The 14,365-nt window shown below is 42.1% G+C and overlaps 2 protein-coding genes across 2 annotated transcripts in view; one reads left to right on the forward strand and one right to left on the reverse strand.

The window, feature by feature from the left end:
• Positions 1–1,399, forward strand: part of LOC121875387 (ETS homologous factor-like) — a 4,524-nt gene extending 3,125 nt beyond the window's left edge. The window contains exon 6 of the mRNA XM_042379940.1: positions 620–1,399. Coding sequence (XP_042235874.1) covers positions 620–725 — 106 coding nt within the window. The 3' untranslated portion in view covers positions 726–1,399. The remainder of the gene's footprint in view (positions 1–619) is intronic.
• A 5,357-nt stretch (positions 1,400–6,756) lies between these two features.
• On the reverse strand, positions 6,757–10,433 carry LOC121875270 (ETS homologous factor-like). Its single transcript, XM_042379730.1, has 6 exons — positions 9,733–10,433; positions 9,195–9,393; positions 8,222–8,482; positions 7,989–8,105; positions 7,577–7,769; positions 6,757–7,162 (listed from the first exon to the last, which is right to left on the reverse strand). Exons 1-6 carry the CDS (start codon positions 10,087–10,089, stop codon positions 7,048–7,050), a joined length of 1,242 nt encoding a protein of 413 aa, XP_042235664.1. The 5' UTR covers positions 10,090–10,433; the 3' UTR covers positions 6,757–7,047.
• Positions 10,434–14,365: the final 3,932 nt, after the last annotated feature.

The following is a 14,365-nucleotide window of genomic DNA, read 5'->3' on the forward strand; positions in this document are numbered from 1 at the left end:
CCAATAAGCGTTAGGGTGGTTAATCTTTGAGCTATATAATATGGGATGGATATATTCTTCAAGTGATCCTATAAACTAGGAACCACAGAGCCTGTCGTCGTGTTGGTGCGTGTCACTGATCTTATTTTGTTCATCAGTTTACTGTTATTCCCCAGTAATGTGAGTACAGGAGAAAACTGAAGAAGTACTGTACCTGAGGAATATCTGTCCTATTTGATAGGGTCTCACACACACACATACTGTCTCGCATCTGTCCCGAAGAGGGGATTGAACCCAGGACATTATCTTGAGTGGTACGTACGTTAACCCTGTACCACCAATACGGGTTATATAACACATGTGATTATTCATTATTATTTTGAAGAATTTTTTCCTGTTTTCATATTTAAAGGGAAACAGAATTGCATATAATAGGTAGTTAGTTAATTCTCCTTAACTGGTGATATTAAGTTAATCTCTTGATAACAACGTGACATAAGAATGGGTTAAGAAAGGAAAGTAAAATCAGACTTGCATCCTTATTAGTTTCTCTACACAGGTGTGGTGAGGTTAGTTTGGTACCACTACAATGGTATCTATCTCCCACAGGTACCACTACAATGGTCTTTATCTCCTACAGGTACCACTACAGCACTGGAGCGTTACTACCTGTGTCAGAGAGACAACTTGTGTACAAATTTGGACCAAAGGCTCTCAAACACCTGAGTGAGAGACAGCAAAGATGAGACACCTCCTACTGGGACACCTTCTACTGGGACACCTCCTACTGGGACACCTCCTACTGGGACACCTCCTACTGGGACACCTCCTACTGGGACACCTCCTACTGGGACACCTTCTACTGAGATAGATACCTGAAGACCGAAAATCACATTGGTGTCTTCTGATTTACAATCCAACAGACTTCCCTGATTATCTTTAAAGTCTTCTGATTGTCATCCCTCAGACATAACAAGAATTTCAGGTGTTATTTACTTAAAGTCAGTGGACAACACACAGACACCACCTCATTTTCTGTTTTCCAATCACGACTCAATGAAGAAAATCAGGATCTTCTTCTGATCTCCACCTACGAAACAGGTTAAATGTGTATCCTCTGATTATCGTGCTGTAAACTAGAGAATAATCAGAACTCCAGATTTCCCACCTCCCTTTTTGCTGTGTAACTTACCACGAGAAATAATCCTCATGTGTTCGTATCACATATCAAGAACGTCCCGTGTTGATCCGGATTCAGGGTAGTTTTTGTAAGGCCAGTAATACATAGTGTCGCACGAACCCACAACAAAAGCAATACCCTGACTAAAACAAGAAAACATTTTTTCAACAGACATAAACGTTGATTCCAAATTTTTTCTCACAACACCCCCTCCTCTCCCACAACACCCCTCCCTCTCCCCACACCTCTCTCCCCCCCTCTCCAACAACACCCCTCCTCTCCCACAACACCCCCCCTCTCCACAACACCCCCCTCCTCTCACACAACACCCCTCTCCACCAACACCCCCCCTCCCACAACACCCCTCCTCTCCCCATACCCCCTCCCACAACATCCCCTCACAACACCCCCTCCTAACACCTCAGCACCCCCCTCCCCTGCCCCTCTCCCCACAACACCCCCCCTCCCACAACACCCCCCATCTCCAACGTTGCAGCGCTCTCTAAATGTTCCTCAAAACAACGGTCACCTCAAATACTATCGTTCATTTTATTAATGTATCGTGTACAGGGTAAAGTTGGCATTATTTTGTATATATGTTAGGAATTTTGTTTTATGTAGATATTACCAAAGATATGTTGAGTTGTACCTGATACTTTTCTTATGAGTTATAGTAGTTAATGCACAGAGTAACTCTTGTTCTGTTTACTATACTACTATTGTTTCTTACGTGGCCTCCAGCCTCCCCCAATCATCACACCTTTGCTACCATTTTATTACCTTAATATTAAATATCCTAATATAACGGTAGCTACCCTAGTTGTGTTGAGTTAGTTAAGCTACAGATCTATGCGGCTTTCAGTGACTGTTGCCTCAAAGTCAATATCTGCAACTGTTGTCTGCTTTGGGACAGAAGATCTCGTTCCCCTGAGGCAAAGCAATGCAGACCTTAGGAGAAAGAAGGACAGGCGACATCTCAACCAGACCACGACGTAACTTCTGGGCTGCTGCTTTTGTTCAGAGAACACCTCAACCCGTTTTGCATAGCAGCACTTGATCCCATCCCACCAGAGGTTGTGAACACCAGAGGAGTGAAGCTGCCTTGATCTACATTCTGAATTCTCTCCCCGTATGCCCCGTTCTTGTCATTCGCGTTCCTCCTGTGTGCTTCCTCGGTTACATGCGTCCATGGGGTCGAATATCCTGATATCAAAGAAGGCTCGCCGTCCCCGCGTCCAGAATCCTCGGGCGATGACGTCAACACTGGCTTCGTTGGATGTGTTGGAAATCCTGTGATGGAGGTTCTCACCGTCCAATGGGAGGAGGGGCGGGTCCACCATGACGTCGTGGCAGATTTCCTTCAGCATATTTGCTGTGAGATCCCTTGCTTCGTCATGCCTCATGCATACGAAGCTCCCCCCTTCATGCACACCATGGCGTGGTCGATGTCGTAGGATGAGCCACACACGCATTAGGTGGACAAACCATCTACTGGCCAACCATGCCTTGCTTATTAAGACTGAAGCCTTTTGCCATTTTCAGTAACGTTGTTAGCCAGTTCGAGGCGTCCACCTCCTGCGCTATAGCTACTTTTCTCAAGTTCTTTGACAGTTGCTGCATCACTTTGCTGCCGTTCTGTCGTAAAGGAGCGTCGAATCTTGTTCAATTCGTTGGTACCCACCTGACTTGCTGCATTCTGAGCTACCATGTGCCCAGAGAGAGCTGCCGTGAGCTTTATTGTTACTACTACAACTTCTACATCTACTAATACACGAATTAATAAAATAATATTGATAATAAAATAATGATAGTGATATTATACAGGTATATGTTTTATTATTAAAACTCTCTCTCTCTCTCAGTGTTTATTAGACATTATAAGCATTTTTATTTATCTGTGTAAAAGAAAGGGCGAATATATATATATATATATATATATCAATTGGAGTTTGTTATACTCGTATATATATATTGTAGTGCAAATAACTATCATAATTTTTATGTTTATTTATGTAATTAAATAACTTTCCTTATTATCTTTTTATGTAATTAAAATGAATTACTTTCTTATTTTATATGTTTATAAATGTAGTTAAATTATTACGATTATTTATTAATAAAGAAAATGTGCTTTTCACGTTTTGTTTTATGATAACGATAACAATATCATCCACGGGGGAGTAGAGAGGCTTATCGTGTGTCTGGCAGCGGTGGGAGAAAAGGCTGGGCTAATTTTATGAATGAGTGGCTTGAAATCCTTCCCAGCCACGCGGGTTTGTTTGTAAACATTAGCGTACTCGATATGTCAGCTGAGCTCATTCATACACTGATAATTATATAAAAAATATTAATTCACTTTTTTATACATTATGAAGTGTTTGTTGATATATTTCATATTCTAGGAATATTTTATTTGTTGTGTTGTGTATTACGCATATTGTGTAAAGAAAAGAATTAACGTGGAGGACCAATTATATTAATTAAGACTGGTTTAAACATTGTCAAAAGTAATGATAAATGAAAGGAAGAAAAAAGTATATAATATACAGTATAGACACACACAAACACACACACATAAGAACATAAGAACATAAGAAAATAAGGAGTCTGCAATAGGTCGGTTGGCCTGTGCATGGCAGCTCCTGTCGAGAGTTACTACCACTCTCTCATATCATCCTATAAATCATTTACTTTTTGAGTTTGACTTACTCGTCCATCCCCATTTTGAACCAGTTCCTTTCACCTCCTCCTAAACCTAAACTTATCCAACTTAATCCGTTGCTCCGAGTCCTATCCTGCTCGGATATTATAAGAACTTTATCTATATCCCCTTTATTGATTCCTTTCACCCACTTAAACACTTCTATCATATCTCCCCGCGCTCTTCGTGTTTCTAGGGAATGCAAGTTAAGTTTCTTTAACCCATCCTGATATGGAAGGTTTCTAAGTCCCGGAATCATTTTCGTCATTCTTCGCTGCACCGACTCTAGTGAATTTATATCCATTCTATAATAGGGGCACCAGAACTGAACCGCATAATCGAGGTGCGGCCTGACTAGCGCAAGATATAGTTGCAATAAGACCTCTACACTCTTGTTACTTACACTTCTAGATATAAAACCCAATACTCTGTTTGCCTTATTTCGAACATTAACGCACTGTTTTCTAGGCCGTAGGTCCGGGCTTACAAGTACCCCTAGGTCTCTTTCACAAGTCGACTTCTCTAGGTTGATGTTGTTAAGGCTGTATACATTATAAGTATTTGTTCTTCCAATATTAAGTACGCTGCACTTGCTGGTGTTGAATTTCATTTGCTATTTTTCAGACCACCCCTGCAGTTTATTTAGATCCTCCTGTAATGCATTTGCATCCTGCCCTGAATTAATTTGCCGCCCTATTTTGGTCATCCGCAACTTGCTTATGTCACTGCTGATCCCAGTATCTAGGTCGTTTATGTAGATTATGAACAAGAGTGGGCCCAGTACTGACCCCTGGGGAACCCCACTGGATACACGGCCCCACTCAGATTTAACACCATATATATATATATATATATATATATATATATATATATATATATATATATATATATATATATATATATATAGATTCATTTATTTATAGCAATACATATAAATCGGATATAAAAACGTATGCGGAAAGGTCAATGTATTCGTACAAGGCCGTTACGTCACGCGGCACCTTATTCCACTGAAACTTTCACCAGGCCAAGGAACATGACCTCACTGAACTGACGGAAATATAAGTGTCAGGTGGTGGATCATTACTTTATTTACTTATTTGTTGAATTGTATATTTATTATTTTGTCTATTAATAATATTTACATGATAGTTATTCATTTTCATTTGCTTAATTTCATTATTTTTGTTATTTTCCTACGAAGTGGTTTTGGGCACGTAATGTCTGTATTAGTATCATTATTATGTCATCACCCATCAACACAGATACTGTAAGGCAATATCATCACATGACGTCACCTCACTCATGGGGTCAGAGAAATCACTAAATAGTACCAATAGATTTATTTATCGAAAATACTACAGCGGAATATGAAAGGATTATATATGTACTGTATATAGCAAATAATATATATTGTTTGTATATCTGCACTATCTATATACATCCATTGTCTATATAAACACTGAATCAATGTAAACATATATGACGACTTTACTAAATAAATATCTACCTATCTAAGCACACGTATATAAGAACAAAAACTTAACCTCTAAAGTAAGGGTATTATAAAGCGTAATTTGATATCACAGGAGAAATATATAATTCAGGTTTGACATTTCACTGATTCACTTGTGTAAATCCTATACATTATACGCAAACTGTGTGTGTGTGTGTCAGAGGTATTAAGGTAAGTTGTCTTTCAAGTATAAAAATAATTGTCACAGCCAATATTCTTCGTGTTCTTGTGAGTTTTAACAGTGGTGCAAACTTAACAAGAAAAAGTTCAACAAGTGGACGGAACTTAACAACAACACAAATTCAACTGCTAGTATGAACTAACAACACAACAAAGCTATTAAATAGATAAATAGTTATAAATAGTTTCTGCACTCGACAAAATATACAAAAATATACCTTTGTTGTGTCCTTAGCTCACACTACAAACAACTGCTTCTGTTCCTTCGTCTGAGACACAAACACCAGATGCGAGAGACAGTAAAAATGTGAAAGAATTAGGGAATTACTGGACATAAATTACATAATCAATTAAAGTTACGTAATTGATTTAAATTACGTCGTTATTTTATATTATAATTAATAAGTTAAATAATTCATTCACTCAGGTACGGAAAGCATAAATTGTCGTAGTTGTTATCGATGATGCCTTTAAGTATATATGTAATTTGCATGCAAGTTCCATTCGTGTTTGTATAATGGTGGAAGACTGGCGAATCACTACCACCAATTCTCTCTCCCTTTTAGCTGCTATACCATTTAAGTGTGATTATCTAATCGACTAAATCACACTTAGCTTGACGGGATTTAATCACATTTAATCACTATGCCTGAATGGCTAATCGCCTCTTATTCCCCCCCCCCCCTCACTCCAAGGCGATTAGATTCGAGTTAGATTAGCTACTCCAGTTAGATTAGCTGCTCCAGTTAGATTAGCTGCTCATTATCATTCGTTGAGGACTGTTCGGGTGATGATGGATGTCGGTGAGGACTGTTCGGGTGATGATGGATGTCGGTGAGGACTGTTCGGGTGATGATGGATGTCGTTGAGGACTGTTCGGGTGATGATGGATGTCGTTGAGGACTGTTTGGGTGATGATGGATGTCGTTGAGGACTGTTCGGGTGATGATGGATGTCGGTGAGGACTGTTCGGTGATGATGGATGTCGGTGAGGACTGTTCAGGTGATGATGGATGTCGGTGAGAACTGCTCGGGTGATGATGGATGTCGGTGAGAACTGTTTGGGTGATGATGGATGTCGGTGAGAACTGCTCGGGTGATGATGGATGTCGGTGAGAACTGTTTGGGTGATGATGGATGTCGTTGAGGATATCGGGTGATGATGGATGTCGGTGAGGACTGTTCGGGTGATGATGGATGTCGGTGAGGACTGTTCGGGTGATGATGGATGTCGGTGAGGACTGTTCGGGTGATGATGGATGTCGGTGAGGACTGTTCGGGTGATGATGGATGTCGGTGAGGATATTGGGTGAAGGTGGATGGCGTTCAGGAGTACTGAAGCGGATGTTGATGATAGAAGACGTGGTTAACGATGGCTGTCGACGAGGAGTGACGATGATTTCTCATGACCGCCTGTATTAACTCCCCAGTGACGAGGAGTGACGATGAGTGACGATAAGCCTCCCAGTGACGAGGAGTGACGATCAATCTCTACGGTGATCCCTGTTTCCTGAGATCAATCAGATATTTGAGAGCCTTGGGACCACAGCGGTACACCAACTGCTTCTCGGACACCGGTTGGAGGGCCCCTGTGGTGTAGTGGTACCTGTAGGAGGAGAAGGGGATTGGGTGGTTAGGAGGTGTTTACGGGGAGTATTATTGAGATTTGGTCAAAATTGAAGGTTATTAATGTGTATCCAGTGAGGTATTCATATACACACACATATATATATACGCTAGTCTTGAATAGAAGTAGTAGTAGTAGTAGTAGTAGTAGTAGTAGTAGTAATAATAGTAGTAGGAGGAGGCTGGAGGCCAATAAAAAAGTAGTAAAGTAGTAGTAGTAGTAGTAGTAGTATAGTAGTAGTAGTAGTAGTAGTAGTAGTAGTAGTAGTAGTAGTAGTGGCGTGGCGAAGGTGTGGCTATTGGGGGAGGCTGGAGGCCACGTTTAAGAAAAAAAAAGTAGTAGTAAGTAGTAGTAGTAGCTATAGTAATAAGACAAATAATGAATCAAACATACCTTAACCCACGGGCGAAGTTGTCATAAGATAGGTTAGGTCTGTCCGCTCTCTGGCCCCACATACGAGCAATAACAGCTGGTTGTACGAGGCGGAAAGTGCCTTGGGTCTGTTCCTCCCACCGTATCAGGGATGGGTTGGTCTGGGGGTCGGCAAGAAGTCGTATTACGAATTCCCAGTTCTTAGGTCCTCGTTCTGATGATGAGGGAGAGGAGATGAAAGACACATTAGTATTGCTGATGTAATGGTGGCGATAGTAATGAGACTGATAAATAATAGTAGTAATAATAGTAATGTAAAATGAATATGAATAATAATAATACAACTAATAATGCCACTAATAATACTAGTACTGATAATATTCTTCTTCGTCTTATTATTATTATATCGCCAAGGATCTTAAGACACACTTACCTCTCTTCTTAGCGTCAGGGCGGATCTTCTGGAGGGGATCACTAGAGGGCAGAGGAGTAGTGGAATCCTTGCCAGCTGACACCATGGCGACGGACTCGGGCGTTGTCTCGAGGCTCTCTGGAGACAAAGAGACAGAGAGATAGAGACCAATTGTTGATTTATACATACAGTGAAGACAGGGACACTCAACATACTGTATAGGGACAGGTAGACAGACAGACAGGGACACTCACCATATTGTATAGGGACAGACTGCTCAAGAAAGTCCATGCCCTGCAGACCATCGGCCGTGTAAGAGTCAGCAGGAGCAGCGTTGGGGTCCTGAATATATCTGTCGAGATCCTTAATGTCCTCTGAGGTCAGGTCCCAGTGGTCAGAGCCAAGGGAGATGTCGTTGGAGAGGTCAGGACTTGGGTAGGGTAAGGGCGAGGTAGCCTTGGGGGGTGTCGCTCGGTGGTGTAACTTGGTGGTGGCGGAAGACGAGGAATTGTTACCTGTTATGATGAATGGTGGAAAAACCTCTTGTTATAAATCCAATACGTATATACATATGTGTGAGTGTTGGTTATATATAAAAATAGCAGTCATCTTTTATTATATATTTTGTGCTTTGTTTTGTTTTAAAAGGTCTTCTCTAACAGCTGTCTTAAATAATTAACAAACGGGTGTTTTGGTTATTTATTTGACATCTGCTGAAGCATGTCTTAAAACACCAGGTAAAAACTTTTACTGTGACAACAACCAAATGGAAGCATCTGCCTAAAACACCTGGCCAAGACACCTGGTGGTAGCATCTGTAACTATTAGGACCTTGAGCGTGACTGATGCACACACACACACACACACACACACACATCTGCTTTAAAATCTTGGAACAAAAACCTGATAAAGAAAACCTCTGTTGGTGTTGAAATACTTTACACCTGCCTCTTAATACTCGTGTGGTGGCAGCTGACTGAGAGCTGCCTTCCTCAACTTTCTCTCCACTCAGGGAGGGAGGGAGGGAGGGCGAACATCACACACGAAACTATCTGACACTAACACACACACAAACACACACATACACACACACACACACACACACTCACATACACACTCACACAAACACACACACACACACACATACACTCACATACACACTCACACACACACTCACACACACACACTCACACACACACACACATACACACACACACAGATACTCACCACTCTGACATTCCTGTAGAAGCTGTATAAACTCCTGGTAAAAGAGGGGCCCGTAGATGCCCCCAACAAGGTAACAGAAGTCCTGGCACGAGTACTGCAGCAGGTGGGCTCCACACGTCCCCTTGAAGGACCACAGGTCTAAGGTGGACTGGTCGACACCACGCCGGCGACACACACTCCCTGCCCAGTCGAGGCAGTCCTGGTGGTGAAGAGTAAGTGTTGGTGTTTACGATCAAGATAGAGAGAGAATTATGGAGATGCTATTGGAACATACAGATGAGAGAAAGAGAAAGAAGGTAAAGAACATAATTAACTGAGGGAAATAGGTACCAAGTTGATTATAAATTATAACAACAACGTTATAACGCTCTTCAGTGAACCAACACATTGGAATTCTGTAATATTAACAAATTATAAAAGATTCCAAAATTCAATATTTTTGTTTTGCGTATTTTGAATTAGTGTCGAAAAATGTTATGTGTTTCCCTCAGTTTTGGTTGAGATAATTTGATAATTTTCACTGATGTTAATCACTCACCTCGCCTCTCCAGTCTCTAATATCCATCTTCGAGAAAGCTTCAATTTCCTCCAGAAGACCGGAATTGTTGTGGGAGTCCGGTCTGGGGCTGTAGGAGCCCATTCTGGGGCTGAGAGAGTCCAATCTGGGGCTGTGTGAGTCCAAACTGAGATTGTTGATGTCCAGGGAACTGCCGTAGTAGTCCAGGCTGAGGCTGGGGGGCTCCAGAGAGTTGCTGTAGGCATCCGGACCAGAGGAGAAGGAGTCCAAATTTCCCAAGTACGTCTGACAGAGGCTGTCTATACTGGCGTCCCCACTGAAGAGCGGCTCCTCCAGTGTGAAGGACGCTCTCAGATGTTCGTAGCTAGACCCGTCCATGTCTGTTTATGTTGGACGCCTCTTTGTGAGCGTATTTCTGTATGTGTGGCGAGATGCGTTCCTTTTCGAAAGTCTGTAAAAGCTGGAACGTGTGTGAGGATCAGCTGTGAGTGAGGCAGGAACGTTTTGGTCGCGCTGGAAGTGTTCAGCCAGAGAGTGTGACCTCGACGCTTCGCTCCCTGATGATGAAGTCTTGAAATATCTCTTTATGGCTGAGAGATGTTTATAACAACTTTGATAATGTCTCTATGATTGGTTACGTTAGAACATGCGTATCTCTCAATATCGGGATACACAAACGAGAGAGAGAGAGAGGCTAGAGGATGGTTGTTGACGCTCGGTGAAGAAGGAGGAGACTGGTCTAGCTTCACCCATCCACCGCCATTTTAAACAACTTGAGCTAGACGGGGAAGTCTCTGACGTCAATAGCTTCGGCTCTTCCTATTTGCTCACGTCACGTGTCTCTGATACTTGACGGTGGCCTTATCTCACCTTGTAGGTGAGGTAAATTTCTACCCAGTAACCCGACCATAACCAAAATATGCAACCACTTCGATTGTTCGACTTGCCCTTGAAGCCAACTAAACGTTCCGCTCTGTGGTGTTGGTACTCATGAGGCAGCATCCCCTCGGGCAGGTTGGTATTATCGGACACCTGCCTTAAGGGTTCCATATACCCGGGTTTGTTGCTACGAACGAGGAAACTAGATCATCTATTTTTATACCCGTGTCGGGGAAATTTTTATTAATTTCTCCTGGACCCAGCATCTTGTTCTTGATTCTCGGGTACACTTCTGTGTCTTCCCATGGAAGTTCCTTACTGACAAAGAAGAGACTATCTGTGAAATGACTTGGACGAAAAAATAATTTCTCTTCTCTACGATCCAGTTCTAATGGAATCTTGTAATACGTATTTTAGTTAATTACATTTCTAGCTGTATCCAGCTTGAAGTTTTATAAAAAAGTATTACTGTAACCAAAGAGAAATTAATAAACCTCTATTTTCACGCCTAAATCTAACATTTCTAAACAAACTCTAGGATCTATTTTGACTCTACAGTGAAGGTAGTGAGCCCTTCTCCCTGTGTGTTCTGTTCTGTTCCTGTGATTGTGTCCATAATAAGACGAAAGGTGAGAACAGGAAATAAGAAAGAAGAAATAAGGGAATAATTGATAGTATGATAATATTGGTTTTGTTTGAATATTAATTAGGGCGAATATAGACGAGAAGAAGACGAACAGTAACAACAACAATGAGACGAACAACAACAACAAAGGAAATATTGTATCAGAATTACCCAAGGAGAAATACTAATAACAAGAATAATGATTTCTAGAAAGTATAACGAAATATATACGGAAGGGAACCGTGCGTAGAATATATTGACTGAGTAATGGTGGTGGAGGTGGTGGTGGTGGTGGTGGTGGTGGTGGTGGTGGTGGTGGTGGTGGTGGTGGTGATGGTGATGGTGGTGTATTTATCCTTTATGAGGGAATCTTGTGACTAACAAGAAACGCTCACGTAAGTCGTAAGAATTCATATACATGAAAAGTTTCATACAAAACCTAACCTAACCTAACCTAACCTAAGTTAACTTAAGTTAACGTAACTTCACCAAACATACTTTTAGTATAATTTCATTTTATTACCTAACTAAATATCCTAATACATCAGTAGCTACCCTGGCTGTGTTGAGTTAGTTGAGCCGCAGATGTATGCGGCATTCAGTGACTGTTGCCGCATAGTCATTATCTACAACTGTTGTCGGCTTTGGGGCCGATGCTCTCGTTCCCCTGAGGCAGAGCAAAGCCGACCGAAGGAGAGAGGACAGTCAACATCTCATCCAGGCTGTAACGAAGCTTCTGGGCTGCTGCTTCTGTTCACATAACACCTCCGCGAGTTTGGTGTAGAAGCATCGTGCACTTGGTCCCATCCCACCAGAGGTTGTGAACACTAGAGGAGTGAAGCTGCCTTGATCAACGTTCTGAATTCTCTCCCCGTATGCCCATCTCTGTCGTTCTCGTTCCACCTGTGTGCAGCATCGAGAGCTAAGTTACGGTAACATGCGGCCATGGGATAAAAAAATTTGATGTTGAAGAAAGCTCGCTGTCCCCGCGTCCAGAATCCTCGAGCACTGACGTCAACACAGGCTTCGTTGGATGTGTTTGAAGTCCTATGTTGGAAATTCTCACCGTCCAATGGAAGGAGGGTCGGTTCTACCCTGATATAACGGCAGATTTCCTTCAACATATTTGCTGTGAGATCCCTTACTTCGCCATGCCTCTTGCATATGAAGCCCCCTTTCTTACACACCATGGCTTGATCGACGTCATAGAAAGAGCCACACACGCATTGGGAGGGCAAGCCTTCTACTGGCCTACCGTACCTTAGAGCATTGGCTTCTGTAAATTCATGTTTATTGAGACTGAAACCATTTGCCCTTATCGATAACGTAGTTAACCAGTTCAAGGCGCCCACCTCCGGCGCTATAGCGACTTTTTTTTTCAAATTCTCTGGTACCTGCAGCATCAGTTGCTGCAACTGATCACTTTGGCCGTGCTGTCGTTCTGTCATAATGGACCTTCGAATCTTGTTTACTTCACTAGTATCCACCTCCCCTGTTGCGTTCTGAGCTGTTATGTGGTCCGTGAGGGCTGCCATGAGCTTAACTGAGTTTTGATGTTCGGTGGCAGCAATCTCCTCTGGATTGGTGAATCCCATTCCTCCCAGTCTAGGTGGTAGTGCAAGGAGTGATCTTTCTGCTGGGGTTAAGTGAGGGTGTTTCTCTAATTTGGGAATGAAATTTACGCTGATAGCTTCTTCCAGAGGGTGGAGGAGGGGTCCGATATCAGGGATAATGAGCATCAGGTAGTTCCAGCGATGCTTGACTCCATCGGTGAATGCCGCAAAAGCCGCATGTGGCTCTGTGTTAGCAATATCAGACAGAGCTTGGATTTCCCTAACCCACTCATTCACCTTTCCCGTTATGTATTCGGTCTTGTAGTCCGTCGTGCCGATGACTGTACCTAGGTGTCTTTGGCCATCCTTTGTTATTTTGACTTCACTTCCACCGAACACCTCCATTGCCCATTCATAATGTTCTGTCTTCACAATGAGGAAGGACTTGCTGGCGTTTGGGAGGTACCCTATTGTGGGCCTCGTGATGTTACCAGGTCCCACCACTTTCTGAGGTCCTTCACTTTTCCTGCTCCTGTAAGGTAATCAGCGAACGCCGTTTGCTTGACCTCAGTTGTTTTAAATTTTATTGTGTTGAAGCACGGATAGGCCTATTGCATACTACTACTACTACTACTTCCACTACGTGGCCTCCAGCCTCCCCCAATAGCCATACCTTTGCCACCATTTTATTACCTTAATATTAAATATCCTAATACAGCAGTAGCTACCCTAGGTGTGTTGAGTTGGTTAAGTCACAGATCTATGCGGCATTCAGTGACTGTTTCCTCATAGTTAATATCTGTGACTGTTGTCGGCTTTGGGGCCGAAGATCTCGTTCTCCTGAGGCAAAGCAATGCAGATTTTAGCAGAGAGGACAGACGACATCTGAACCAGGCCTTAACGTAACTTCTGGGCTGCTGTTTCTGTTCAAATAACACTTCGGCCAGTGTTGCGTAGAAGAATCTTCCACTGTCCCATCCCGCCAAAGGCTGAGAACACCAGAGGAGTGACGCTGCCGTGATCCAGTCTGAATTCTCTCCACATACTACTGATAATAATAATAATAATAATAATAATAATAATAATAATAATAATACTAACAATAATAATAATAATAATAATAATAATAATAATAAAAATAATAATAATTATCATTATTATTATTTTTTTATTACAGCTGCTGCTACTACAACAATTTGTAGTAGAACTACCATTTCTACAACTATTACTATGGCTACAATTACTTCTACTTTCTATAGACTCCAATCTCCTCTTATAACCATACCTTCACCATTATTTTATTACATCAGTAGCTACCCTAGGTGTGTTGAGTTAGTTAAGTCACAGATCTATGCGGCATTCAGTGACTGTTGCCTCATAGTTAATATCTGCGACTCTTGTCGGCTTTGGGGCCGAAGATCTCGTTCCCTTGAGGCAAAGCAATGCAGACCTTAGGAGAGAGAGGACAGGCAACATCTCAACCAGACCACGACGTAATGTCTGGGGTGTTGCCTCTGTTCTGCTATCACCTCAGCCAGTCTTGCATAGAAGCATATTGTATTAGGTCACATCCAGCTAGATGTTGTGAACGCCAGAG

Source organism: Homarus americanus, unplaced genomic scaffold, assembly GCF_018991925.1.
Source record: "Homarus americanus isolate GMGI-L3 unplaced genomic scaffold, GMGI_Hamer_2.0 scaffold56241, whole genome shotgun sequence".
Classification (NCBI taxonomy): Eukaryota; Metazoa; Arthropoda; class Malacostraca; order Decapoda; family Nephropidae; genus Homarus; species Homarus americanus.

Excerpts from the sequence above, each read along its gene's own strand:
- LOC121875270 (XM_042379730.1), bottom strand. The coding sequence starts at position 10,089 with ATGGACGGGTCTAGCTACGAACATCTGAGAGCGTCCTTCACACTGGAG. Across the intron at positions 9,394-9,732 it reads TTAGAGACTGGAGAGGCGAG|GACTGCCTCGACTGGGCAGG; the intron begins GTGAGTGATTAA and ends CTTCACCACCAG. Across the intron at positions 7,770-7,988 it reads CCCTGACGCTAAGAAGAGAG|AACGAGGACCTAAGAACTGG; the intron begins GTAAGTGTGTCT and ends CCTCATCATCAG.